Here is a 27,141-nt window from a genome sequence, read left to right as displayed (position 1 = left end):
CAGGTTACAGGCCTCTGAGGGAGGAGGTGTGTCCGCGGCAGAGCGGTGTGCCCGGGTGCCATGGACGTTACACATCAGCTCTCAGCCGCTCTGTACCATTACTTGAACTATAAACAAACCACAAAATAATCTGAAAGCTTCAAAGGTGAGTACAGCTTCTGTATTTGGAGGCAATGAAGTGGTCAGAATCAGGGCCGTGTTCCCCTCTATATGTGTCTGAGGACCTCTGTTATCTATGGACGCCACCGCATACTTATTGTATGGTTATGCTGGGAATTGTAGTGCTGTACAGTACACCTTACCATATGTTACCCAATGGCTATGATAACATCTATAACAATGTTCTCTAACTTGTGGCCCTCCAGCTGTTGCAAAACTACAATTCCCATCATGCCTGGACAGCCTTTGGCTGATGGGAATTGTAGTTTTGCCACAGCTAGAGGGCGGAAGGTTCCCTATCCCAGGTCTATAGTCCCTGTTGCCCATAGTAACGAGTCACAGCTCAGCTTTTATTTTGTATTCTGCTCTTGGAAAAACTTTATTGTCAGTGCTATATATCCGGCCTAGCATTATAGGGTTAAAAAACCTAAAGTCACGTGGTGCTGGTGGCGGTCATGCGCAGTGGGGCGGGGCCCTGGTGCCGGCAGAGGGCGCTACCATGAGCGGCGGCGTGTCATCGCGCTTGCTGTGCGGGGCGCTGCGGCTCTTCGGCCGGGCAGGCGGCATGGACAGGGCGGTGGTGAGGGCCGTGCCGGCGGAGCCCAAGCTCAGCATCTCCCTCACCCTGAACGGCTCCCACCGGCAGCTGCAGCGGGACCAGACCGAGCCGCTGGGCCGAGCTCTAGCCCGAATCTCCGCCAGCGCCACCAAGACCAAGAAGCGGAAGGAGCCCCCGGCCCCGGGCCCTCCGGTGCGGCTCTTCTACCGGGGACAGCCGGTGTCTGAGGCGGCCAGCAATGCCGAGGCGTGGCAGGACGGCGCCGAGCTGCTGGTGGGCAGCGTGCTGTACCGGGTGGAGCGGAACCCCCCGAGCTGCCACGAGCTGGACCTGCCCCGGCACGTCATGGCCGGCTTCCCGGTCTGCCCGCGCCTCCGCCTGGAGTTCGCCGACCCCGATCACTCGCTCTTCGCCTGGTTCCGGCAGCAGGCCGCGGGTGAGGCCGGGGAGTCGCCTGAGAGCGCGGCCGGGCAGCAGTGGGAGGAGGTCGGCCATGAGCGCGTCTTCACCCCGGCGGTCGGGGACATCGGGCTGCGGCTGAAGGTCCGGTGCACCCCCGGGGACGGGCAGAGGCTCGGGGAGGGCCGGGAGCTGGAGGTGGCGGGCCCCGTAGAGGCCGGGCCCGGGGCTTGTACGTTCGATGAGCGGCACCTGTACACGCAGCGGCTGACCGAGGAGCCGGTGATCCGGGCCGTGTCCTACAACCTGCTGGCGGACGTGTACGCGCAGACCGAGCACGCCCGCACCGTGCTCTTCCCGTACTGCGCCCCGTACGCGCTGGAGATGGAGTACCGCCACTGCCTGATCCGCAAGGAGCTGAGCGGATACCGCGCCGACCTGCTCTGCCTGCAGGAGGTGGACCGCAGCGTCTTCTCCGACAGCCTGGCCCCGGCGCTGGAGGCCTTCGGCCTGGACGGACTCTTCCGCCTCAAAGACAAGCAGCACGAAGGCCTCGCCACATTCTACCGCCGCAGCCGCTACCGCCTGTGCACCCGGCACGACATCCTGCTGGGGGAGGCGCTGACCGGGGAGCCGCTGCACCGGGACCTGCTCCACACACTGGACGGCTACCCGGCCGCCAAGGAGAAGATGCTGCAGCGCTCCTCCGCCCTGCAGGTAACCAGGGAGACCGACCGACCAATCACTGGCTAATGTTCACAAGCGTGCGGATTAGGAAATGAAAGCTAGGATCTGATTGGCTCTCGTGATTACCATGTGAACCAATCACCCTCTAGCTTACATTACTGAGCAAGTTGCAAAGTGGAAGCTTGAATCTGATTGGCTGCCATGGGAGTTATACTTTTATAGTCAAAAGAGAAGACTGGAAATCCGAGCTGTAGTTGGGTTGCTATGGATATCGGTGCCTCTGTAGTAGTTGTGTTTGGTGGCCCCCATAGAGAATGAATTAAACGTCAGATGTGCAGAAAAATCTATTGTGATTGTGCCCCTTGTCAGGATGGTGGTGATTTAAAGGGGTTGTTCAGGATTAAATAATAATTGACTCTGCTTCAGGGACATGTCATTGATATATACTTACCTGCCCCACTCCGCTGCCTGGGCCAACCGCTTTTTGCCCCCGCCAGCGTTTTCATAACATTGTGACGTGCCACTCTGACCGGGACTGGAAGCCAAGCGTAGACTGTACTATCTGTGCTGAGTTTCTATTTACGGTGGGAACGGCACGCCACCAGATGTTTAGCAGTCTCTGAGAACAGGCGGACAGAAACCTGGCAGCAGTGGTGGAGCAGGACAGGTAAGTATGTATCACTGACACAGCATAGTTAAATAGCAATGGAGCTGCAGGTCTGCGTGTTACCTGCCGCTCCATTCACCTGTGGAGCCACCAGAGATATCTGAATACAGTACTCCACTCTCTCTGGCGGCTCCACAGATGAATGGAGCCACGGGTAACACACCGACCCGTCTCACCCGAGATCACCAGGGGGGCACAGAGTAAAGCAGAGTGAGCAGCTGCAGGAGTACTGACACAGGCTGCTTCCCTAGCTTTAATGTCTATGCTAATAAGCATTTAAATACAGAATAGGGAAGGGAAGGCTCAATATCACTAAGGCTGCATGCAGCAGTGTTGGTGATATCGAACTGCTGGGATCAGGGGGTTCCGAAACCCTGCAGTGAATGACACGGCCACTGGTGGCAGCAGAGGGGCTGTGTCCCCTTTTTACATGCTCCATAATCCACGGCCCCTACGGATTGTGACGGTGTGCCGTGGACTCGCAGCCCTGCCATCATCTTGTAGCGATATGGTGCCAGGAAAGCCAAAAGTTTTTAAATGTTCGCTGGACTGTACTGATACCAGTCAATGGATACATGGGGAAAAACAAACATTTTCTTTAATAAAGTTATATACCAAAGTCACACTTTGGAACATGTGCGGAAACTTAAAGTGGAGGTCACGCTGCGGACTCCGCTTGAAGTTCCACCTGTGTCATTGACATGACAGTTCTTTGGGCGGGTGGTGGATTGAGCTTGAGACAGGACAAGCGAAACTTCAAGCAAAGTCCACATCGTGACCTCCACTTTAAATTTCTTTGCGTGTTCTGTAGTATGTACGTACCATTAGGCAGAAGACATTGTGAATGAGATGACTGTCTTATTGTGTTGTTGTGTGACTTACACAGCATGGTATAATTTTCCTGTATTCTATTTAGGTGTCTGTCCTGGAGTCCACGGCTGATCCTTCTCGGAAAATATGTGTAGCCAACACTCATCTTTACTTCCACCCAAAAGGTGAGTAAAGAACTAACCAATTCCGATGAGTGTGAATGCCCTTCTACACAAGCTGGCTGGCTGCAGGTGATGAGCATCAACCTTAGTGATCGGCCCTTGTTTGCTGAGCATGATCTATCATGTAGTCAGACTGAGGAGGCATTCATACGTTCTATACGAAACACAGATGTGGAATGTCTGTAACTGAGTCCTCCCCCCGCCCGGGCAGCATTTGTGATAAGATGTTTGGAGAGGGGGGGCTGTATGAATAAGCTGTGATCAGAGCGCCACACAGCTACTTCCTTACAGCGCGGCGCATTTTTATACAGTTCCTCCGTAACGTGTGAATGCAGCCTTTACACAGAGATTTATCTGATAAATATTTGAAGCCAAAGCCAGGAATGTATTTGAGAAGAGGAGAAATCTTAGTCCTCCCTTTTATGACCTGTTCTCTGTTTAGTCTGTTCCTGGCTTTGGCTTCAAAAATCTGCCAGATAAATCTCTTTGCAAAGGCATCCTGCATAAACGATTGCTTGATTATTCATTAAAACCATTAAATTACTCACTGTTGGCCTCTCAATTCCATTTACGAAGGGTTATGTGTAACTGATAGCAGTCATTTAAAGGGTACCTGTTGGTGACCCGATTAGTGTGCAGACGCTTCTGCCACCAGAAGTTTGGGTAACTATGGATATAAACACTCTGTCAGTTTTGTGCAGGAGCCCCATTCTGATCCAATAGGGCATGGAAACAACACAGCGTGGTCCTATCTATCGTTGTATTGATGACATCCTGGTGTGGGGTCAAACATAACTAGGATGGCTATAAGGCCCTGGTCACACTACGGAATCAGCACTGAGTGCCGATTGCATAGTGTGAACGGGGCCTAATGTTGTGTTTACACACCATTCCCATCCTACAGAAGTTACATTTCTTTATGTAGCTTCAAGGTGACATAAAACGGGGTGTTACATGTATCAGGTCATTCTATATTACATGCTGGGTATTGTCATGAAAGACATACATGGATCTAGAATCTCCCTGTCCGAGAATATTTATATAGGCTGGTAGATCTTGTTCATGGTAGGCATATAAAACATGGTTATTGATGCCTGATTATAGAATACAGGTTATCATCATACTGTTTAATGAACTCTGTGTCTCTCTCTTTCTTTCTCTGTCCAGGAGGCAACATCCGTTTACTTCAGATAGCCGTTGCCCTGTCTCACATCAGACATGTGGCGTATGAACTCTACCCTGGCATTCCTATCATATTCTGTGGAGATTTTAATAGCACCCCTTCCACTGGTATGTACAGCTTTGTAAGAGATGGGACCATCTCTGAGAACCATGAAGACTGGACATCTAATGGAGAGGAGGAGCGCTGCAATATGTCTCTCGCCCACCTTCTCAAACTGAAGAGCGCCTGCGGGGAGCCCGCTTACACCAACTATGTGGGTGGCTTCCATGGCTGCTTAGATTATATATTCATTGACTCTGAGAGTTTAGATGTGGAACAAGTTATTCCCATGCCGAGTCATGAGGAAGTAACTAGTCACCAGGCTCTTCCCAGCGTTTCACACCCCTCCGACCATATAGCTCTTATATGTGACTTAAGGTGGAAGTAGTATGAATTGATGTTTACAGATATTCTAATGTAACGTTTTTATGCTGCTGATACTAACACTGACCACCATAAAATGATGTCAGCATTGTGATGGGTCTTCTTTATACAGGAATGTTTTAAAGGGATACATTGGTAAGAATGAGTAATGTGGGCTATAGCTGGGAATGGGTATTGTCTGCATGTGCTAATGTAATAGCTGCCCTCTGCACTGCCTGCTACCTAGAGAGAGTGCAGGAAACAGGGCGGCTGCTTGCCAGGATGCTATGGAGATGATGGATCTGCCTCTTGCTGCTGCACATTGCAGTCAGTACTGTTGGGGTGGTTGGACATGCTTAGTGCCTATGAAATAATCAAATAGCTGAGTGAGCACACTTGGCTTTTTCTGTAATGTCCATTACCTATAACAAAGGCCTTGGCAAACCATAGATTATTATTAACGTTACAGAATATACTTAAGGTGACCAGTACATATAGGCTTCTCAGTACATCATGAGATTAGAGATGAGCGAATTTACAGTAATGCTGGTCAGCCTGCTACCTTCTAACTCAGTGCCGCTGGGGTGCCAGGAAAAGCTGGATCCAGCTTTTTCCGGGGAGGAGCGGTACTCAGAAGGCAGCAGATTGCTGAGATAAAGCAATTTACTTCTGTTATATGAATGGATAATTCAGAAGTATATGACTTTATCCGGTATGAAAGTTTCCAAGTAAATAATGCTATTAAAAAAGAAAACCACAGGTGTAAAACCTGCAGGCCTTGGCTGTTGTAAAACTACGATTTCCATCATGCCAGAACAGCCAAAGCATGATGGGAGTTGTGGTTTTGCAGCAGCTGGAGGGCTGCTAGTTTGCATAGCCCCAGGATGTTTAATAGATGCTGGTTTCCTATCACTTAGCTCTAGGCCCTATCCTGCTAGAATTCAGCAGCCTCACAGAAACATTCAAGAGAATTGTTCTACATAGTTTTTCTAACTCCCATAGAAGTGAATTGGAGTTAAAAAAACAATGTAGCTTTGTCATTTTAGCAACTCACAGGCATGTAACAGTTTTGTGCTCTGGCCCCATTCATTTCTAGGTGAGTTATGGAAACAATGTAAAAGAGCGCAGTCAGCCATTTCCATAACTACATTGTATTCACAGGTATTCCTGTCTCAGCAATGGCCATCTGAGGTGGTAATACCCCTCTGATTTCTGCCATAATACCTGGTACTATAGCCACCTGCCCTTGTCTCACTGGTGATGTTCCCTGTTCTTTATCCCGACACATAGGAAGTGCCTAGTCCCAGCACCCAGGGAGGAGCTGCACAGAGCAGCAGTGAGTTAAAAGGCAGCAGGCTGATGAGCAGATTGCTGAGATAGCAAAGTGCTTTGTTATTACTGTAAATTTGCTCATCTTTAGTGTTGAATGTAGGGCTGCCATGTTTAGTTTATCCCATAGATGACACTCCAGTGTGTAAGGGAACACAAAACCTGGTACCTACCCCTTCACCTCCGGTTATGTATACTTCATAGTCAGGTGGAAGTCTAGTTGTATTTAGTTTTTTTTTTTAAAAACCACCATGTAAGGGTATGTACACACTATGGAATATCCGAGGAGACTTCAATTATTTGGGCGGACGGCAAATATCGAGTCTATGGGACAGGTGGAATTTCAAGCGAAGGCAGTGCTGCAGATTCAGCTTGAAGTCTATCAGTGTATTCCATAGTGTGCATATACCCTACCTAAGGGATAGATTTTTCTTTGGAGGTGGCATCAAGGATAGAGGGATAGAAAGTCTGAGTGTATCAGGAGGTGGCAGTGTGGTGGCCAGCCTGAGGGGGGGGATGGGACAGTCCTCAATCACAACATTGTCATGTAAAGGAGTCAACCTCATAGACAAGGACCATTTCCTCATTCAGACCAGACACTCAACTAGATTCCCTGCCGATAATGTTCATTAGACTGTATCAGTCATTTGAGTTCAACCACTTAGCACACAATGGAGGAGACTTGTCAAACTGGTGTAAAGTAGAACTTGCTCAGTTGCCCCTAGCAACCAGATTCCACTTTCCATTCCTCACAGATTCTTTATAAAAATGAAAAGGTGGAATCTGATTGGTTGCTAGGAGCAATTGAGACAGTTCTACTTTACACCAGTTTGACAAGTCTCCCCCAGTGTCTCAGGGCTTGTACCATTTTAGCACCAGGGCTCAAGAATCTTGGACATGTCCTTGTAAGTAATGCCTTTTGCACTTTAAGGCTGGGTTCACACTATGTATATTTGAGGCTGTATTTGTGAGGCTGTATAGCAACCAAAACCAGGAGTGGATTGAAAACACAGAAAGGCTATGTTCACATAATGTTGTAATTGAGTGGATGGCCGTCATTTAATGGCAAATTTTTGCTGTTATTTTAAAACAACGGCTGTTATATTGAAATAATGGCAGTTATTTACCGTTATATGACGGCCATCCACTCAATTTCAACATTGTGTGAACAGAGCCTTTCTGTGTTTTCAATCCACTCCTGGTTTTGGTTGCTATGAGGACCTGACTTGAGGACCAAATACTGCCTGAAGTATACAGTGTGTGAACCCAGCCTAAGGGTGCGTTCACACCTACAGGATCTGCAGCAGATTTGATGCTGTGTTCAGTTATTTAACTGAAATCTGCTCCAGAAAATCAGCTGCAGATCCTGTAGGTGTGAACGCACCATAAAGGTCTCCCGTTCTATTAATACAGCCATCTACTTAATGCCTATAGCAGGCATGTCCAAACTTTTTTCGAAGAGTGCCAAATTTGATGAAGTGAACATGTGCGAGGGCCGACCATTTTACATGCTACATGCTATATGCTTTATAACACAGGCAGATAATAGCAAGCTGGATACCTGGGGGGCCGTAAAAGTTCGGAATGCGGGCCGCAAATGGCCCTCCGGACGGACTTTGGACATGCCTGGCCTATAGCCATTTGACTGGCGGTCAGGGATATGAATGGCCAGGATCTACAGTTCCCAGAGGAGCCCTTTTAATAGCAATGCAACTACAGTAACTTACTGAGCTTCCCTACCACTGCCCAAACTGTTTTAGGCCCCCTACCCACCAGGGGTGGAGTCAGTAAGCCACAGCTCTGACCCCCAACTCCTTCATAAATGGCCAGTCAGACACCAGAGATGTTATTTATCACACTGTTGTAAAGTAGATCTGGCTCAGCAGCTTCTTCCTAATGTCCTACATGATCCTGGGGAGCCTTCTGAGTGAATAAGGCAAAGATATAAAGCAAAATACTCCTGAGTGAGCAGGGGATGCAGCCAGTCTCCAGCCATCATGTCCTGAAGAACCCAATACTAATATTCACCATACACAAACTGCTAACAATGCCAGATACCTGTGATAGAGGTCAGACATTGGCCCAAATTTATCAGCTCCTGAATCATTGTGGCCCCACAAGAACTACCTGCTCAGCCATTCAGTAACTGCAGCAGTGTTCCGCCTCATTCACTGATTGGCTGAGTCAGGCCATGTCGTCACAAAATCGGGAGCCCTGTGGGGGGACCACAAGCCCTGATGCTGCACTGCAGATGCAAGGGTAAATACGACTTTATTATGATCCTACTGCCCCCCCCCCCCCCCTAGATTTTTCACTGTTGCCCCTTCAATTTCTTCCTCTCATTTCTTCCTCTCATATACACAGCCTGCTGCAGCCACAGCACACTGAAGAAAAGTAATCTTTTCCCAGAGAAAGGGGGACAGAGTGCAACCCCTTGTGGCCAGAGGCATAATGTCGCTTCTGACCAGAAGAGTGATTGACAGGGCCGTGAGCCAATGGCCCTGGGCCTGGGCCTGTCATACATTTAAGTATGCACTCCTAGAATCACTTTCATGTGTGCTGGCTGTCATGCAGTGCATCCAGAGTTACATAGTTTCCAGATATGTATCTGGTACGGTCTGGATTCCCTATAGGGTTCTATGGTGCATCAATGCTGGAATTCTGGACAATTATAAAACTTATTAAAAGAAACATACAAAAGAAATTTTTTTTGTTATTTTATTAGGAATAATTTTTAGTGGGGTATGAAGAAAACGTCAATTGTTCAGATTGAGGAATTCCAAAACAAAAAAAATCTCGCATCATGAAGATATGTTCACCAATAAACAATAAAACATCAGCAGAACTATGATACAATGGGCAAAACAGTCAAGCTGAAAGCAACATAAAAAAAAATACCCTAAATTGAGACAATCTGCTGAGAAATAAAACAAAGCCGGGGCTCCTCTGCTGCAAGCTCTCAGCAGAAAGTGTTATTGCAATCTCACTTCAGCAAAGGCCTGTGCCACCAACTCAGTGCTAAAGCAAAGTTAGTCTTGGCCAACACATGGTTAAAAGAAATGAGAATTGGTGTTGATCTGAATAGTGTTTTGTGTTCTTCCGCTGATACGGGCAAATAGTTACTAAAACAATCTTTTGGCATGGATGAAAAAATAAATAGGTATGGAATGCTACGTTTTATTTCAGCAGAAAGTCTAAGGAATGACACGTGGGAGTAGAAGATGGGGGGGGGGGGGGGGGACACTTCTTCAAAAACATCAGTAAAGCAAGAATTCTGCAAAGTGTGCAATAAAACAGCTCGACTTTACATAGGAGAGCTGCGACCGACTCGGAAATGACATTGTGTTTGTCTGGAGGGAGGAGGGCATTACAAGGGGAGGGGGGAAGCAGTCAAATCTATAGCATCACAATATTTATTTCCAGGCATTTAAAGGATAAGTAAAACCAGAAAACACTTTCACATACGGGAGAATTTATTATTTTCTGCTTTATATCTAGCCACATTGCTCTGAAAGCAATATGAAAACTCGGTAAAATAACCGGCAACAAAAGAATCTGGAAACTTTTAGAGTGTTTGCTGCCCCCATTCCATTTCTTTATACCATTTTTAGAACTAGTTTGGATGTTACGCGCCTAGACCACTTCTATTCGTTGTGTCCTCTGCTGAACGCCGTTCCTTCTTAGCGCTTGGAGAGCTCATTTGATAGCCAGTCCAGTCCTTCATACAGACCGGTGCCCTGAGTTGCACATGTTGCTTGCACGTACCACTAAAAGAGAGGGAGGACAGGCCACAAATGGATCAGAAATCACTAGAAGTATCTATAGGAAGTAAGCTATACAGGTCAGGGAGGATACTCACAATCCTGTTGCGGAGAGTTTGAAGAGTCAGCTTGTCTGTCATCTCGCTGATGGCCATAGCATTGGGCAAATCTTGTTTGTTGGCAAACACCAGCAACACAGCGTCCCTCAGCTCATCTTCTTGGAGCTAAAATTAAAAAAAAAAAAAAAAAAAAAAAAAAAATACTGCCATTTGTTAGGTGATCGGATGCGTAATTTTACACTGTAATACACTGGTATGACAGTTTTTATCTGCAGATATATTTATAACTGTATGGGACTGCAGGAGGCTGCTATAAGACACCCACATTTTCTAGCTTACCAGTCACTGACAATGCCATATGCTGAAATGAAAATGCTTAAAGAGGACATGTCCCCTCTATCACCAATGCAATTTCATGGCTCATACAACCACCAAGACACTAGTTAGGGATACAGGCAAGTCTACTGTAAGCACGTGGGTGGCTGGGAGTTTTTATCATGTCATTGTCTGACACTGACTGCCATGGTTCATTGTTTCCATACACATGAACAATAAAGACGAGCGCAACTCGAGCATGCCATAGGCTGTATCCATGTTTTCCGGGACTGTTTCAGCCACCGGTATTCAAACACTGAACAATCAGACTCTAGCATGCTCAAGTTGCCCTTATTTCTACTGAATACTGGTCAGGCACGTTACTCACGTCATTCAACATGGTGACAGAGAAGATACATCACATCACAAGGTGGCAGTTTCCGTTGCATAAAGAATTGATCTTAGTGCGTTCACATGTAAAGGATCCGCTGTGTTCAGTCATTTAGTTACTTTGATATCTGCCGCATCAAATCTGCTGTTGATCCTGTACATGTGAACACACCCTTAAAGGTGTTCTCAGTGTTACCCAGCTGACCATAGGGCTTGGTAACTTTCAAGGCTGTTTTAGTTGGGCAGGTACTATGCTGTGACTGCTGCCAGAAGTGGCCACAGCCATGAAATGGTCATGTTGCAGCATAATCATGCGGCCATTGGCAACTGTATACAGATATGCTTTACCATCATGTGGCGATTATTGTATAATACCGACCCCGACGACATTATCTCAAAAAATTCTGTGCCACTCCCATTTTACTTACCATCTTCTGTAACTCCTCAGCGGCTTCCTGGATTCGCTCTCTGTCATTACTGTCTACAACAAAAATGAGGCCCTAGGAGATAATAAAGTGGTGTTAGTGCTGAACCAATATAGCAGATTAATATTCACATTGCAGTAGAACAGGTTCTTCCTATAAAATATACTAAGCCTCTTCCAGCAGCCAAGAACTGACAGGATCAGCGACCACTGAAGTGCATTACATATACCCCAACACTCACCTACAACAGATTGCAGCTCAGCTCCGCTTCCTATAAACCTTTACTCACACTGGGAGAAGCAGAACATTTGGCAGCAAGTATGAGATCAGTGGATGCAAGGCTAATGTAACTGATTACAGGGGATTAAAACCAAGCAGACTATGGGCCGTATTACACAGGCCAATATCCCGGATAAGCGTCAGTCAGATCAGCGATCAGTTACTGAGCCTATTAGTACTGAGCGTTCGCAACGTCCATGCAGCCCTTGCCTCAAATGTTAAATAATGAACTTTATATATACCTGTCCATACTCCCAATGTTCTTCTGGAACGTTTATGCCGGTTTCTGAAGTGACAGGCCTCTGCACATTCCGCCTTGGCCAGTGATTAGCTTAGCGGCCTTTTCACTTTAGAGACCGGTTCAGAAGTTTCAGCGGCAGGGGTGAGAACACCACAGAAGTGTGGAGAGGTATGTATAACGTTTAATAATTGATCTCGCCACACACACATTCAGATGTCAGCCATGCATCACTACTACACGTAGCAATGCGCGCCCAACAGCTGATTATTTTTAGGCAGGAGTAAACAGCACGACCAGCCGTTTTCATCATCTGAAAGTTGTCTTTAGTACACAGAGCGATAATCTGCCAAAACTTCGTTCTATCCATGCAACTCCTTTAAAAACTTGCAAAAACAATTTCCTGTTTTGCCAAAAATCTAATAATTTGAATTTTTTATTTTAGGTTACTGTTTTTGGCACGTGTCCATTGTTATATACCAAGAGGACAGACCTTGATAGATGAATCTGAACTGTATGTGTTAAAGAGATACCAAATTCCTCCCCCCACCCCACAAGAAGCTGTGATGCCAAATTGAGGCTGCATTCACACGTCCACCAATTTTGCAGACCTACAGACTGTGAATGCCTGTCCTTCATTGTTCAAACAGTTCAGGGAAACAATTCAGGACAGGCATTCACCGTCCATAGCTCCGCAAAGTTTGCGGACGTGTGAATGCAGCTTCACATCACAAAGTTACAAAAATAAATTATAAGACTCTACCTGTGTATTCTGGAAATAATGCCTCCAAAGGGGTCGGATTTTGTCCTGGCCGCCAACATCCCAGACGGTGAAACAGATGTTTTTGTATTCTACAGTTTCCACATTAAAACCTGGAAAACAGGTTAAAACATAATGTAAGCTTGTAAGCCCAAACCAGTGAACTCCCCCCACATTACTTTCCATGATCACCGCACACCTTTCATCAAACCAGTACCGCTATGTATCCTGTATATGTCTATCCATACTTTCCAAGTATACTTCAGCCATGCTAAATTATCTAAATTCTCCACCATGGCCAGGGCTGCTCAGCACATGGGAGTATATACAGGGACATGGCAGGTGTGATCTGAGATATATATTATACAATTGCTTATTTTTTACAGTTTTATTGCTACCTTAGACAAATGTGAAAAGACACAATGAAAAGTAACAGTGATGAATGAATATAAATTATACATACATACAGTGTCATTCTCTACAAAGCCAGGTGCAGAACAGGTTTCTTGAAATTCCATTGTTTACATACTGACATGTACAATAGGAGGAAAGTATTGCTAGACACGCTGAGCCATACCATTACAATAGTGAGTCACAAAACTCTGACTGTTCAGGTTTGGACTGCACACCAGTGGTTATCGGCAGATCCTTTAAGTCCTGTATGTTTCAAGTTGTGACCTCCATTGATCATATGTTTCTGATCAGATCAGACTGAGATCTATCATGTGTCTCTAACCACCTGCAGTGTGGCCAGGGCATTACACTGCTGAAATAGACCATTGCCATCAGGGAATCGCACAGCCATGTGGAGTGCACTGGGTCTACAACAATGTTTAGGTAGGTGACACGTGTCAAATAGATGCCAGTGCCCAAAATGTCTCAGCAGAACATAGTCTGGGATATATGCAGCCATGGCCACCTTTCCTTCACCACAGTGCACCATCTCTTTCCCAGGTAAGTGCACACATACATTGGTGATCACACCAGGCCACCTCCTACCGTTGTTTCATTGCCCATATGGCTTCTCATGTGGCCACTGTAGGCACCTTCAGCAATGGACAGGAGTCCGCATGGAGACACTTCCTATGTAAGATGTACTCACCGATGGTGGGGATGGTGGTGACAATCTCTCCCAACTTCAGCTTGTACAGGATCGTTGTTTTACCGGCAGCATCAAGACCAACTGAAAGGAAGGATATATACACCTTATTATAGGAACACTATATACACCATAGGTAAACCTACCACTATAGATGGCATCTGGTAAATCTCTTCAATTACTACTTAGGCCCCAACCCGCTGGATAATGAAGTGTGATCATTACGTAAGCCAGAGAACAGAGCGCAGCATGGAACAGCAGTAACCCACATCCAGGCGAGAGCGCAGAACAAGCTGGGCAGGTTCACTCCATAGCGATGAACTCCCTTATAGTTTATACACATTATCAGAAGCCATTTTGCTTGTAGAGACATAAGTGCAGTAGGGACGAATGACAGACAGAAAAGGCAGAAGTGACGATATAAGTGCCACATCTATAAAAATTTCAGCTAATAGGGAATGTGTTTTCTACACACAAGAGCGACACTTAAAGGGAACCAATCACTGGAAAAACGCATATAGAGCTTTTGAAATGTGCTGTTAGAGCACACAGCACACTTGCCACACGTGTTTCCATAGCCTCCGTGCCTTCCCCGTGTAAGCCGCAAAGTAACTTTATAAAACTGGCGCCCTGTATGCTAATTACCTGAGGTAGTCACCTGGGCGGTGTTCGGCTAGCAGGTAGTCACGGTCCCCTGGGCGTTCTTCCGCTGTAATCACGCCCCTCTGGGCGTGATTCAAATGGCAGAGTGGCTGTGGCGTCACTCGGGAGCGCGCCATGCCCAACGTCGGCGCGCTTACGTACTGATGCCGGACGCCGCCGCACATGCGCAGTGCAGCCGCTTTCATTCCGGTTGGACTGCGCCTGTGCAGAATAGCCTCGAACTCCGGCTAACAGGCTATTCGAGGCTATTCTGCACAGTCGCAGTACCGCCGGAATGGAAGCGGCTGCACTGCGCATGTGCGGTGGCGTCCGGCATCAGAATGTCACAGCTACTCGGCCATTTGAATCACGCCCAGAGGGGCGTGATTACAGCGGTAGAACGCCCAGGGGACCGTGACTACCTGCTAGCCGAACACCGCCCAGGTGACTACCTCAGGTAATTAGCATACAGGGCGCCAGTTTTATAAAGTTACTTTGCGGCTTACACGGGGAAGGCACGGAGGCTATGGAAACACGTGTGGCAAGTGTGCTGTGTGCTCTAACAGCACATTTCAAAAGCTCTATATGCGTTTTTCCGGTGATTGGTTCCCTTTAAGCTGGCTGTACACCAAGCGGCCATCTCCTGAGCCCCTCGCTTTGCTCAAACATGCACACTCAGATGGGCTGGCCGTGCATGTATTCTCAATGAGGAGAAGGTAGTGGTGATGTATCTCCTATTTAAACATATGTGCAATACTTCCTTATGCTGATTGGGTTTCTCCATACAGATTAGGATAGTCTGGCAGTTAAAGGGAAAGATCTGACTGACCATCACCCAATGTGCATGGGCACAAAGACTAGACAGAGGAGCTTGCACTCACTAATAGAAAGGCGGCAGCAGGTCAGGTGCTTGGGTAAGCAGGCAATACGTAGGTGCGTCAGCTCCATCTGCCGGAATCCGGCCAGTTCTCACATTTCTTCTATCATTGTGAATTAAAATGTAACTTATAAAAATAGGTATCACCAGCCTCAGAAACAGGGGAAATAACATGAATTGATAATGCCTCTGCAAAAATGAGAGAAAAATTTCCAAATCCCATTCCACTATACAAATCCCCTATTAAAAAATTCTGAACACTTGCTGACAGCTTCTTACACAGAAGACAACTGATCATTTCATTGTTAGCGGAGCCTTCCTACAAATCCTAACAAAGTCTGGGAAGAGGGCCGTCAATCTGACACAAATCATCCCTTCTGTTCAGGTTTGGTGAGTGGAGGAGACTGTCATTCCCTGCATAAAGAATATATATTTATTTTATTAGTTTCTCAGTATGACATAGCGGCCATATTACATAAAAGCAAGCAGATGCATTGCCGAGATTGTCTGACGGACGACATCACAAAGCTTTGACCTTTTCACCGTGTCCGGACCCCTGATGTATGAGGTCTGGCCACTAAATATGCTTCAGGTGGTCTAGAGCGGAGGTGGCAAACTCTTGGCCCCCCAGCTGGTGCCAAACTACAATTCCCATCACGCCTGGACAGACAAAGCCTTAGCTGCCCATGCATGATGGGAATTGTAGTTATGCAACAGCTGGAGGGGCGAGAGTTTGCCACCTCTGCTCTAGACCACCTGAAGCATATTTAGTGGCCAGACCTCATACATTAGGGGTCCTGACATGGTGAAGCCCCTGGACTGTTTGCAATCCTACTTGATGTGTTAGGCTCCGGGTGGATTAGTTAACCTTAATTGTCTTAATAAATATGAGAAATCAATGGCAATGAGTAAATGTCAATTGTATAAGGTTTCGCATTGTCACTTAACAGAACAATCTGTACTACCGTGCCCATTGTAAAGAAGGACGTGTGCAGCCAAAAGACATATCTGAAAGGCAAACAATATAAAATCCACAGCTTACAGGGCAGAACCGACGGCTCAGTCACTCAAGCTTTCCAGCTGCTATATGTACTGCAACAACATACAGCAATGCATGCACGCTGCGGGCGAGAAAAGCAAATGTCCGTGCTCCGCTGCCATGTGCAGGGGTCACCGAGTGGCAGGCTTTGCTGTTGTTTATGTGTAACTGGTCTATGAAGGGACGAGCGCTTATATAACAGCCCGATGCTAACACCGTAAATCTTCAGCCACTTCTCCATCACAGCAATCAATGCCGGAGAACGGACGTGTATAATGTATCCAGATGGAGGCAACCTGCAGCAATGCCTTCTGTTAGTCGCAAGAGGGGGGACAGTATGCACGTAGATCAGCACCCGTACACGGCAGGGCCTGCCTCTCCAGAACATTCCTCAAATACCAGCGACTAATCAGGCAGGATGGTCTGTGCCAAACCTGCCCGCAGTGCCGGCCACACTAGCCATTGACCCTCCATCACCTTCTTCAAATGCAAAGATGACAAGGCGCGCACCACTACTACCCCAGGCTGTGCCGCACTGCTCACTGGCTCCATTCTGTATGAAATGTTAAACTATTGTAAATGCAGACATGGGATTCACATGACCATTTTCTCCAGATACATTGACAGAAGCGTCTGGCTGACACCTACTGCAACCTCTATGGAAATCGGTGCAGGGCAAAGTGATGAGATATGTGGAAGGAGGGCGCACGGCCAAAGTCATGTTAATGGGGGACACACCTGACAGGTTGTCCCTCCCGGGATTATCTGCTCTCAGGCTTCTCCAGCAATGCTTATCTCCCCCACCCCACATGATCATCCTCTACACGTGGTCCGACAGGTTCAGCTACTGGAATCTTACAGGAGGACAGGTTTCTTCAGGACATCGTAAGACCCTATTAACGGCAGACAAATACCACCTAAATGTAGGGATGGGCAATTCATTTTAATTAATTTGTCCAGAATTTGAGGATCGATTTGATTTTCTTAGAAGATTGTAAATACGATTTTCTAATTTAAAAAAATTGCGTGTTCCCCCTACCCCGTGTAGGGGCAGTGTGCAGTTTTTTCCTAGAAAACCAGAGCAGCGGAGCTCAGGGGCCGAGCGGCCAGTAGGTGATTCTAGTGAGTCCTGGCCCAGAGCTACAGTTGTTTCCTGCAGGGGGTCACTCCGACACTGCTCAGGATGTGCAAGACACGGAGGAGGTGCCAACCCATGTTGGTTACAGGACCTGCGCGAAGACATGTCGCTGCTACCTGCCCGGCTGTCATCCACCCTGCTCTACCGCTCCCTGCCAGAGGGAAACAGCTGCCACCTTGCCTTAGCTCTGCCGCTGATCAGCCTCCACGGTTCGCCTGCCACACAAAAAAAAAATCCACCGCTCTTGCTTCTCTCCCGCCACCACGGACACTGCTGCCGGGATTCAGGGTACAACTCGCCAGGCCTCAGACACCGCTATCAACAGCTGCCAACCTGCAGGGTACTCAAGGTATACATTCACATATACTGTCGCAGGTCTATATGCTGCACCAGGTCTGTAACAGTGTACATCAGGCATGTCCAAACTTTTTTTGAAGAGTGCCAAATTTGATGAAGTGAACATGTGCGAGGGCCAACCATTTTACATGCTACATGCTATATGCTTTATAACAATAGCAAGCTGGATACCTGGGGGGCCGTAAAAGTTCGGAACGCGGGCCGCAAATGGCCCTCCGGCCGGACTTTGGACATGCCTGGTGTACATGAAAGACTGCCCCAGTATATACAGAGTCAGTATATACTGTGGGAGTGCAGTGTCTGTATATACTGTGCCAGCCCTGGTGCACTACCACAGTATACACAGTCTATATACTGTACTTATGTACATTGTGCCAGATCTGGTGCTGTATAGCCCTGCTGCACTGCCACAGTATACACAGTCTATATACTGTACTTATGTACATTGTGCCAGATCTGGTGCTGTATAGCCCTGCTGCACTGCCACAGTATACACAGTCTATATACTGTACTTATGTACATTGTGCCAGATCTGGTGCTGTATAGCCCTGCTGCACTGCCACAGTATATACAGAGCAGTCTCCTCCATGTACACTAATAGCCCTGGTGCTGTGTATACAGACATTGCACTTGCACAGTATATAGACACTGACAGCTCTCCTCTCTTTGCCTCTAAGGTGTGGGGAGGGGTTACTGCAGGAAAGAGTAGGGATAGGTACAGATATATTTTAGCAGAAAAAAAAAATTGAGATTTAAAATTGTGAATCATCCAAAAAAAAAAAAAAAAAATTTATATATTTATTTTACTTTTGGCCATATCGCCCAGCCCTACCTGAGTGTTGTGGTAAAAAAAAACAGACAAGATCTGATTAGATCTTCAGACACAAGAGGTGTCGGCCGAATACCCCCTAAAATCAGCAAACCGGTCCATCAACCATAGCTGTGAGCAATCATGTGGAATGGGGAATATGGTGGAACTCGTACACAGGATACCTGGCACATCGTGACTTATTCAGGGTGATTTTCACCATCTTACTAAAGCCGAGCAGGTCACACTGGTACTGGCATACATATGATTTTTTTATTCTCTTTTTAGCTCATGACTTTAGAGGTGTAGGGGTTTTGTATGGTCGTTTTTCCATATATTTAAAAAGGATTTTAACTTGAGCTGCAATGCTGCCTGGGATACAGGAGTATAAAAACAATGGTCAGTAACGGGTCGTCCTTGTAGTAGTAGCAGGGTGGGAATGATAGTCTGTATAGGTATATCATGCAACTCAATTTGCTTATTCGTAAGCGACGAGTTTTCACAATTTTTGCAGATGCTATTGGTGTACAGTGTTACCTTGGTAACTTGGTTTAAAGTGACTGTACCACCAGGCCCAGGCTGAAGCACTGGAGCCGGGACGACCCACCCTTAGTGGGAGGAAACCCCAGCCCCTCTATGATAGGGTTCCATTGATTCTAATGGAGTCACGTCATGGAGGGGCTGGGGTTTCTTCCCACTAGGGGTGGGTCGGCCGCCTCCAGTGCTTCAGCCTGGGCCTGGTGGTACAGTCACTTGAGGAGCGTTTTGGTTTAAGAACTCAGTTTTTCAAAATTGTGACTTGGTTTAAGAGCATTGCTTTGGTTTAAGAGCTCCTTGAACTGGGTGGGAGCACGAGTGGAGGAGGGGCATGGTCTATAGCACTGTACTCTGACCCAGGAAGTCTCCCTCACCTTCCAAATCATAGCAGATCCACTTCAGGCTGGGGCTTACATCAGGGGACAGGACTGTGGAGGTGATCTCTGCATATCTGTAACCCCTCTCTCCCCAGACAGAGAGTGCTGCATGTATGTGCTCACATCTGCCCTGCTCATTCCTTCAGGCTCCCTGCAGTCTGTCAGCCCTTGTGTTTCCCATCCTCTCCATTACTGTACAGTAACTTATAATATGACATTCTGCTGTTTCTGAATGTTTGTTTCATTTGTTTTACATGTTATTCAGAATAATAAATCATTATTTTTGGGGTATGGAACCAATTGTCTTCATTTCTATGATTTCTTATGAGAAAATTTGCTTTGGTTTAAGGCTGGATTTGGATTACAAGCACGGTCCCGGAAAGAATTATGCTCGTAATCCAAGGCACCACTGTATTTTATTGTGCAATAAGAGATTCACAGACCATCATATTTTTCAAAACCCGACGTTTCTGTGCATCTCACACCTTTGTCAATGAGTCTGTATGGTGAATGCACAGTGTATTTCTGTAGTTCCCCTTATGAAAAATGTATGGTGCTGATCGTCCGAGGAGCAGTATGTGGCTGGCAACTTTGATCTTGGCGTCTCTCACACAGACAAGCCACGAATAAGCAAATTGGGTGGCACGATATACCCAAGGAGTACAAAAACGGCAGACCTAAGTGTCACGTCACTGGCTACAAGGCTATCATTGGGGTGGGAGGGATGTTGTTGTCACTGTTGACCATAGCATGTAATGGGTTAAAAATCCACTGTAGTAGGAGTGGGCTGTTTGCTGAGCCCCTGCACCATCCCAGTGCTGTATACTTACGGAGCTTTGCTATACGGCCCATCTGCATACATCTACAGTGCAGGGAGAGGAGGTCAAGGGATTTACCCACCAACACCACACAGCTACTTTCTCCAGGCCCAGTGAGGCAGCAGAGAACAGGACTGACCACCATGTCATTTCATCGGGGCAGTAGACCCCCCCCCCAATCTCATGACTGTATACTGCAGATAGGATCATAAAGCCTGAACCAATGAACTGGTCAATGTGAAGGCATACCGTGCACGTCACATATCCAAAATGAAGACTGCAGAAAACTTGCATATATTAGGTTTGTAACCTTGTACCGACCTATTACACACAGGAAAAAAAATTATATCTTAAGTAACCTATAAACTCAGTATATCAGAATAATGTATAGAGGCCAAGCAGCAATACACAGAAGTCATACTCCAGTCCTCCTTCCACATCACTAAGGAGTCGTCCCGGAACAGGAAGATAAGAGGAGGATTGCATAATGCTGGCTGAGAAGACAACCAGGAAACACCAGGAGCACCAGGTCCTGGACCGGCCCATAGACTGACCTCTGATGTGTCACATTCCTCAACTATGGGGCCCTGGTGGGCTGGGGATCTGCTGCCTGGGGTGGAAGTGATGTGAAGCTGTCAGGAGTCAGGAGATCCCACGGGATTACAAGATCCTGGTCCCCCCCCCCCCCTATCACCTATCCTATGTGTACACAAAACCTACAACAGGGAAGGGCTGAATATGTGGCTGCCAGAGAACTGCAGGATATACTACAGCTATAGAGAGTGCAGAAATAGTCCTAGTTACAGAACAGAGAGACTTTCATCTACAGCTTAGTCCGATCCAGGAAAAACCGACCAGTGCTGTTACTAAGGAACTTTAAAGAGTAAAACATGGGTGTGAACAAAGCCATAAAAGCATAAATACAAGTTATCCATAATGTGCTAGAGCTGCTACATCCACTGCGCACAGTAAAGAGGTAGGACATGTATGAAGAGAGAAGAGCCTGAAGTATATGCTCCCAGGTCACTGTATCTGGTAAATTTAGGAGTTACCTGGCATAACAGGGATTACAGAAGAGGTAGTCATGTGACCCTATCAGGTTTACCAGGTGTAAATCATACTACCACCTATAGGAGGTGAGAAGTGCCCATACGCCTAGATTATAGAAGGCAAAGTGACCGATGGTGCACCACACACTGAGGTCCCCCTTGTTCCCTGAGTCAATGATACAGCAGCACATGAGCTCCACCGCCAATCTATTCCCCTCTCTATGGGACATCCACATACTCAGAGCTACATGGAGCAGCAGTAAAGCATGTGGGCTGCTGCACTACTCACTGGGGGGGGGGGGGGGGGGACACAGAGGGCCTCATAATCGGGGCTCATCCAAGAGGTTAGAGTGTCTGATCACCTCCACCTGTAGATAGGGGGTAACAGTCTTATGGTAGCCCCATGCCAATGCACAGGGAGAGGAGGATCAAAAAGAGCTCAGGCTGGGCCCATAGTTCAGCCGGAGGGCCCCCCCCTATAGACAGAGAGGCAGGCAGGTGAGCCGGAGGGCCCCCCCTATAGACAGAGGCAGGCAGGTGATCCGGAGGGCCCCCCCTATAGACAGAGAGGCAGGCAGGTGAGCCGGAGGGCCCCCCCTATAGACAGCCAGGAAGACTAGCTGGGGGGCCCCATAGAGACAGCCAGGCAGATCAGCCGGTGGGCCCCATGTAGACAGCCAGGCAAATCAGCCGGGGGGCCCCATGTAGACAGCCAGGCAGATCAGCCGGGGGGCCCCATGTAGACAGCCAGGCAGATCAGCCGGGGGGCCCCATGTAGACAGCCAGGCAGATCAGCCCCCCCGGGCCCCATAGACAGGCAGATCAGTCGGGGGGCCCCATAGACAGGCAGATCAGCCGGGGGGCCCCATAGACAGGCAGGCAGGCCCCATAGGCCATGAATGGGAGCTGTGCACAGTGCCTGATCCTCTATGGAGCCCATCAGATGTCCAGGAGGAGGACACCCCACTAAAGGTACAGGAGGAGGAGGAGGACACCCCAATATAGGTATTCCCCAGCCTGGGGGGGGGGGTGTTACAGGACTACAACTCCCAGCACGCCCAGAGGGGAGTAGTAGCTTCCGAGCTCTGTAATATAGCTCGGGCACGGCTGCTGGGCTGTGAGGGGCCTCTCCTCCCCAGGACCCCCAGCTCGCTGACCCCGCCGCCCCCCTTCTCCCGGAGATGTGACAGGCCGGGCCCACTCACCCATCAGGATTCGCATCTGTTTCTTGCCGAAGAGCCGGGAAAAGAGCGAGGAGATGGTGAGGCCCATGGTCGGAGGAGGGTGCTCGGCGGCCGCTGTGCTGCTCTGTTACCCGGCGGATACTCGTCTCTCTGCCACGTCACGCTCAGCCCCGGCAGCGCTTCCAACGCGGTCCAAATGACGTCACGAACGCCACATCCCGAACTGCACCGGAAGTGGGGGAAGGGAGGGGCGCGGCCTTGGCCACGTGACATGAACTGCCTAATGTGGGCGGGGATTGAGGGAAAGGTGCGGTTACCAAGAGACATGAGTAAACGGTAAGAGGCGGGGCTTACACAGAGCCGAACACGCCCCTTCCAACGAAAAAGATTCCAGCCCGGCATATCCTACTCATTGACTCTGCTGCACATGCGTCACTTTGGCACCTGCGAGCATTCATTGCAGTGACGTCTGTGCATGCGGGGTGCACGTAGCAAGGAAACTGATAAATATATGGCTAATAGTCCCAGGCTGTCTGATCTGCCAACAGCAACCAATCACAGCTCAGCTTTCATTTTTAAATTTGCTCAGGAAAACTGGAAGCTGAGCTGTGATTGGCTGCTATGGGCAAATCAGCTCGCACAGTGTAATTTTCTACTACTGGAAAACCAGGGCACGTGAACACGGCCTTACAATAAATTTCTTTGTTGACCTTAGCAACCAATCACAGGGCAGCTTTCATTTTACAAGCACAATGTGAGAAACGAAAGCTGAGCTGTGATTGGTTGTAATGGCCCATAGAGATCTTATTATAATCTCTCTTTAAAGGGAACCAATCACGCCGAAATTGCCCCCATTGATAAGGAAGCGTGCTGGTACATCAGCCAGCACGCTTCCCAAACATCCCCCTGTCCCCTCCGTCCCCTCTTTTGTTAGCCCGTAATCTTACTTTTGTGATGTCCCGCGCCGTATGCTAATCAGCCCCAAGTAGTCAAGGTGGGCTGTACTAGTCAAGGTGGGCTGTACTAGTCACGGTCCTGGGCGCTGTAATCACGCCCAGAGGGGCGTGATTCAAAGACCTTCGCTCCGCCGACGTCATCTCTGGCCCGCGGTCACGTGGGCGGCGCGCCGCGTCTTTCGCATGCCGCGCATGCGCAGTACGGCGGGAGAAGACGCTGACGTACTGCGCGTGCGCGGCGTGCGGAAGACGTCGGCGTTGGAACGCAAGCGCCGCCGACGTCTTCCGCACGCCACGCACGCGCAGTACGTCAGCGTCTTCTCCTGCCGTACTGCGCATGCGAAAGACGCGGCGCGACGACGACGTGAGCGCGGGCCAGAGATGACGTCGGCGGAGCGAAGGTCTTTGAATCACGCCCCTCTGGGCGTGATTACAGCGCCCAGGACCGTGACTAGTACAGCCCACCTTGACTAGTACAGCCCACCTTGACTAGTTCAGCCCACCTTGACTACTTGGGGCTGATTAGCATACGGCGCGGGACATCACAAAAGTAAGATTACGGGCTAACAAAAGAGGGGACGGAGGGGACAGGGGGATGTTTGGGAAGCGTGCTGGCTGATGTACCAGCACGCTTCCTTATCAATGGGGGCAATTTCGGCGTGATTTGTTCCCTTTAAAGACTGTGAGGGAGATTTATCAAACATGGTGTAAAGTGAAACAGGCTCAGTTGCCCCTAGCAACCAATCAGATCCCACCTTTCATTTTCCATAGAGTCTGTGAGGGATGAAAGGTAGAATCTGATTGGTCCCCCTATGTTCACATTGCATGCTTTTCTTATAGTAGAAAAATACACTGTCCTACGTGGCAGAAATTTCATGGATAGACTTATATTTTGTTACATATTTTACTCATGTGACTGTGTTTTTTTTAATAGCTGTTACAGACGCAGATTATCCCCAATCCTCAGGGGCGTCAGTTGCTGTCCTGGGCAGTGTTATGTAATGTATACGGAATCTGACAGCTCAGTGACATTATCGCTGCCCCCTAGTGTATGAATCGGCGCTATTCTCAGTGATGTCACCGCTGCTATCTAATAAATGGATAGGCTGCATGCTCAGTGATGTCATCATTGTTTTTGGATAGGCTGTACTTTCAGTGATGTCACCGCTGCTAACTAGTGATGGACAGGCTGTATTTTATGTCACCGCTGTTTTCTAGTGACATCATTGCTGCCCCCTAGTGTATGAATGGGCGCTATTCTCAGTGATGTCACTGCTGTTCTCTAGTGAATAGATGGAATAGATAGAATAGGCTGTATTCTCAGTGAATGAATAATGAATTGTTTTTTTATTCAACACCAGTTATTATGTTTGTTGTGTCTCACACTGTCTACATTAACACGGCCGTAGTGTGGTGTGTAATTGCAGGTGCTCTAGGGAATGTGTGAATGAGGCCTAAGGTGAGTGAACATGCTATCGCTCCCTGGTATCACCCGCTTTGAATACAGTGATGACTTTCTGGTTCAGATCTGCTTGTTAGAGCCCCTGCTAGTTAGGGAACATGTTTCTTACTCATCCCAGTAAGTACTTCTCTGCATGGCGACAGAGTTGGGCAGGGTTATGGTGCGTTTACGTTTGAAGCCAAAACCAGAAACAGACTATAAAAAGGAATCATAAAGGAAAGACTGGGATCTATCCTCTTTTCAAATCCATTCCTGGCTTTGGCTTCCAAAATTTGTCAGATAAATCTTTCTGTGTAAATGCACCCTTAGGGGCCTGGCTTATTGTGAACAATATTTTCACAGCGGTTGTCTTTTTTTTCCATTTTCTCAGCATGTCCGGAGCGGAGGTCACATGACCCGTCCTGAATCCAGGGCGCAGAGCTGCATCCAAAGTTCAGCTTCTGCTTCCTAAATAGCTCTGGTAAAGTGAAAGCTGTGATGTGACTGGCTGCTACGGCCAGGATTAGGGTTACAAACCAGGCAGTAAGTCATGCAGCCCATTAAATCAGAATATCATCAAAAAGTTTTTTTTCCCAGTAATTCAATTCAAAAAGTAAAACCCCTATATGGCTTATAGCCAAGGAAAACACGGAAAAAATCTCAGAAAATTAGATTATATAAGACCAACTGTAAAAAAAAAAAACACAGAATTGTTGGCCAAATGAAAAGTATGTACAGTAAATGCCTTCAATACTTGGTGGGGGGCCCTTTTGCATGAATTACTGCATCACTGAGGTGCGGCATGGAGGCGATCAGCCTGTGGCACTGCAGACGGGTTATGGAAGCCCAGGATACTTTCAGCTCTTTGGCATTGTTGGGTCTGGTGTCTCTCATCTTTCTCTATAGCTTCTCTATGGGGTTAAAGGGGTTATCCAGCACTACAAAAACATGGCCACTTTTCCCCTTACTGTTGTCTCCAGTTCAGGTGTGGTTTGCAATTAAGCTCCATTTACTTCAATGGAACGGAGTTTCAAAACCCCACCCAATCCAGACCTTGTTTTACAAATGAAAAGCAAAATTTACTTTCATCTGAAAACAATACCTTTGACCACCGATTAGCAGTGCAGTTCTTTTTCTGGTGCTTCCTGCTAATTTGGATCACATAGGTCTTACAAAGGAGGAGTGCTAGCCACAATGAAAAAAAGGGACAGAATACATTAAACATGCACAAGCCTAAAGGACAGAAATGGCTGCACATCACACCCATGGTTGACCTGCAGAAGCAATGGTGAGTAGTACACTTGTGTTGCTTCGTTGCAACTTTCATCCGCCGGCTGCCCCAGCTGGGTTTAGGGGGGCCCTTGGGGTTTGGTCCTGTGACATTGGGGTTGTAGGGCCATTCTATGGCCTCCCTTCCCTGTTTGCGCTTGCTTTGTGGAGTTGGCAGTCGCTGACTGACAGTGTGGAGTACAGACTCATGGGAACCAGGGGACCTGCACGTGGTACATGAGGCAATATGTGTTGATCAAATTATATACCAACATCCTAGTGTTGGTTTTTAAATGTAGCCGAGAGGCGTTAGTGTCAGCCATAGGTGTGAGGTGCAGCAGCTCCTTTCTCTTCATGTCTGGATTTTACAGTTCTTTTTCTCCTTGGCCCAGATAAGACACTTCTGGAGTTGTCTATTGTCATAAGTGGCTCAATACATGGAATGTGACACTTGTAGCCCTTGTCCTGGATACGTCTGTGTGATGTAAGTCTTGAAGCACTGACTGCAGCAGCAGTCCACGCCTTGTGAATCTCCCTTAAATTTCTTAATGGCCTTTTCGTAGCAATCCTATCTTGGCTGCTGTTATCCCAGTTGCTTGTGCACCTTTTTCTACCACTCAACTTTGCAGTAATATGCTTTGATACACTGCACTCTGAACAGCCAGCTTCTTTAGCAATGACTTTTTGGGACTTACCTTCCTTGTGGAATAATTGCCTTCTAAACATCTGTCAAATAAGGAGTCTTCCCCTTTAACATGCAGCCTACTGAACCAGGCTAATGGTGCGTTTACACAGACAGATTTATCTGAGAGATTTTTGGAAGCCAAAGCCAGGAATTGTTTTGAGAAGAGGAAAAATCTTAGTCTTTCCTTTATGACCTGTTCTCTCTATATAGTCTGTTCCTGGCTTTGGCTTCTGTGTAAACGCATCATTAGGGCCCTATTAC

General features: G+C 47.7%; 2 protein-coding genes across 2 annotated transcripts; one reads left to right on the top strand and one right to left on the bottom strand.

Moving 5' to 3' along the window:
- Positions 1–632: 632 nt before the first annotated feature.
- On the top strand, positions 633–5,163 carry PDE12 (phosphodiesterase 12). Its single transcript, XM_069966997.1, has 3 exons — positions 633–1,834; positions 3,388–3,466; positions 4,631–5,163. The coding sequence occupies exons 1-3, from the start codon at positions 659–661 to the stop codon at positions 5,071–5,073; spliced, it is 1,698 nt and encodes a 565-aa protein (XP_069823098.1). The 5' UTR covers positions 633–658; the 3' UTR covers positions 5,074–5,163.
- A 4,669-nt stretch (positions 5,164–9,832) lies between these two features.
- On the bottom strand, positions 9,833–22,781 carry ARF4 (ARF GTPase 4). The gene is made up of 6 exons (XM_069966995.1): positions 22,551–22,781; positions 13,707–13,787; positions 12,608–12,717; positions 11,331–11,402; positions 10,237–10,362; positions 9,833–10,144 (listed from the first exon to the last, which is right to left on the bottom strand). The coding sequence occupies exons 1-6, from the start codon at positions 22,615–22,617 to the stop codon at positions 10,058–10,060; spliced, it is 543 nt and encodes a 180-aa protein (XP_069823096.1). The 5' UTR covers positions 22,618–22,781; the 3' UTR covers positions 9,833–10,057.
- Positions 22,782–27,141: the final 4,360 nt, after the last annotated feature.

This window comes from Dendropsophus ebraccatus, chromosome 4 (genome assembly GCF_027789765.1).
Source record: "Dendropsophus ebraccatus isolate aDenEbr1 chromosome 4, aDenEbr1.pat, whole genome shotgun sequence".
NCBI lineage: Eukaryota > Metazoa > Chordata > Amphibia > Anura > Hylidae > Dendropsophus > Dendropsophus ebraccatus.
The sequence above is the reverse complement of the archived record's forward strand: the minus strand, read 5'-3'. Positions and strand labels throughout refer to the sequence as shown.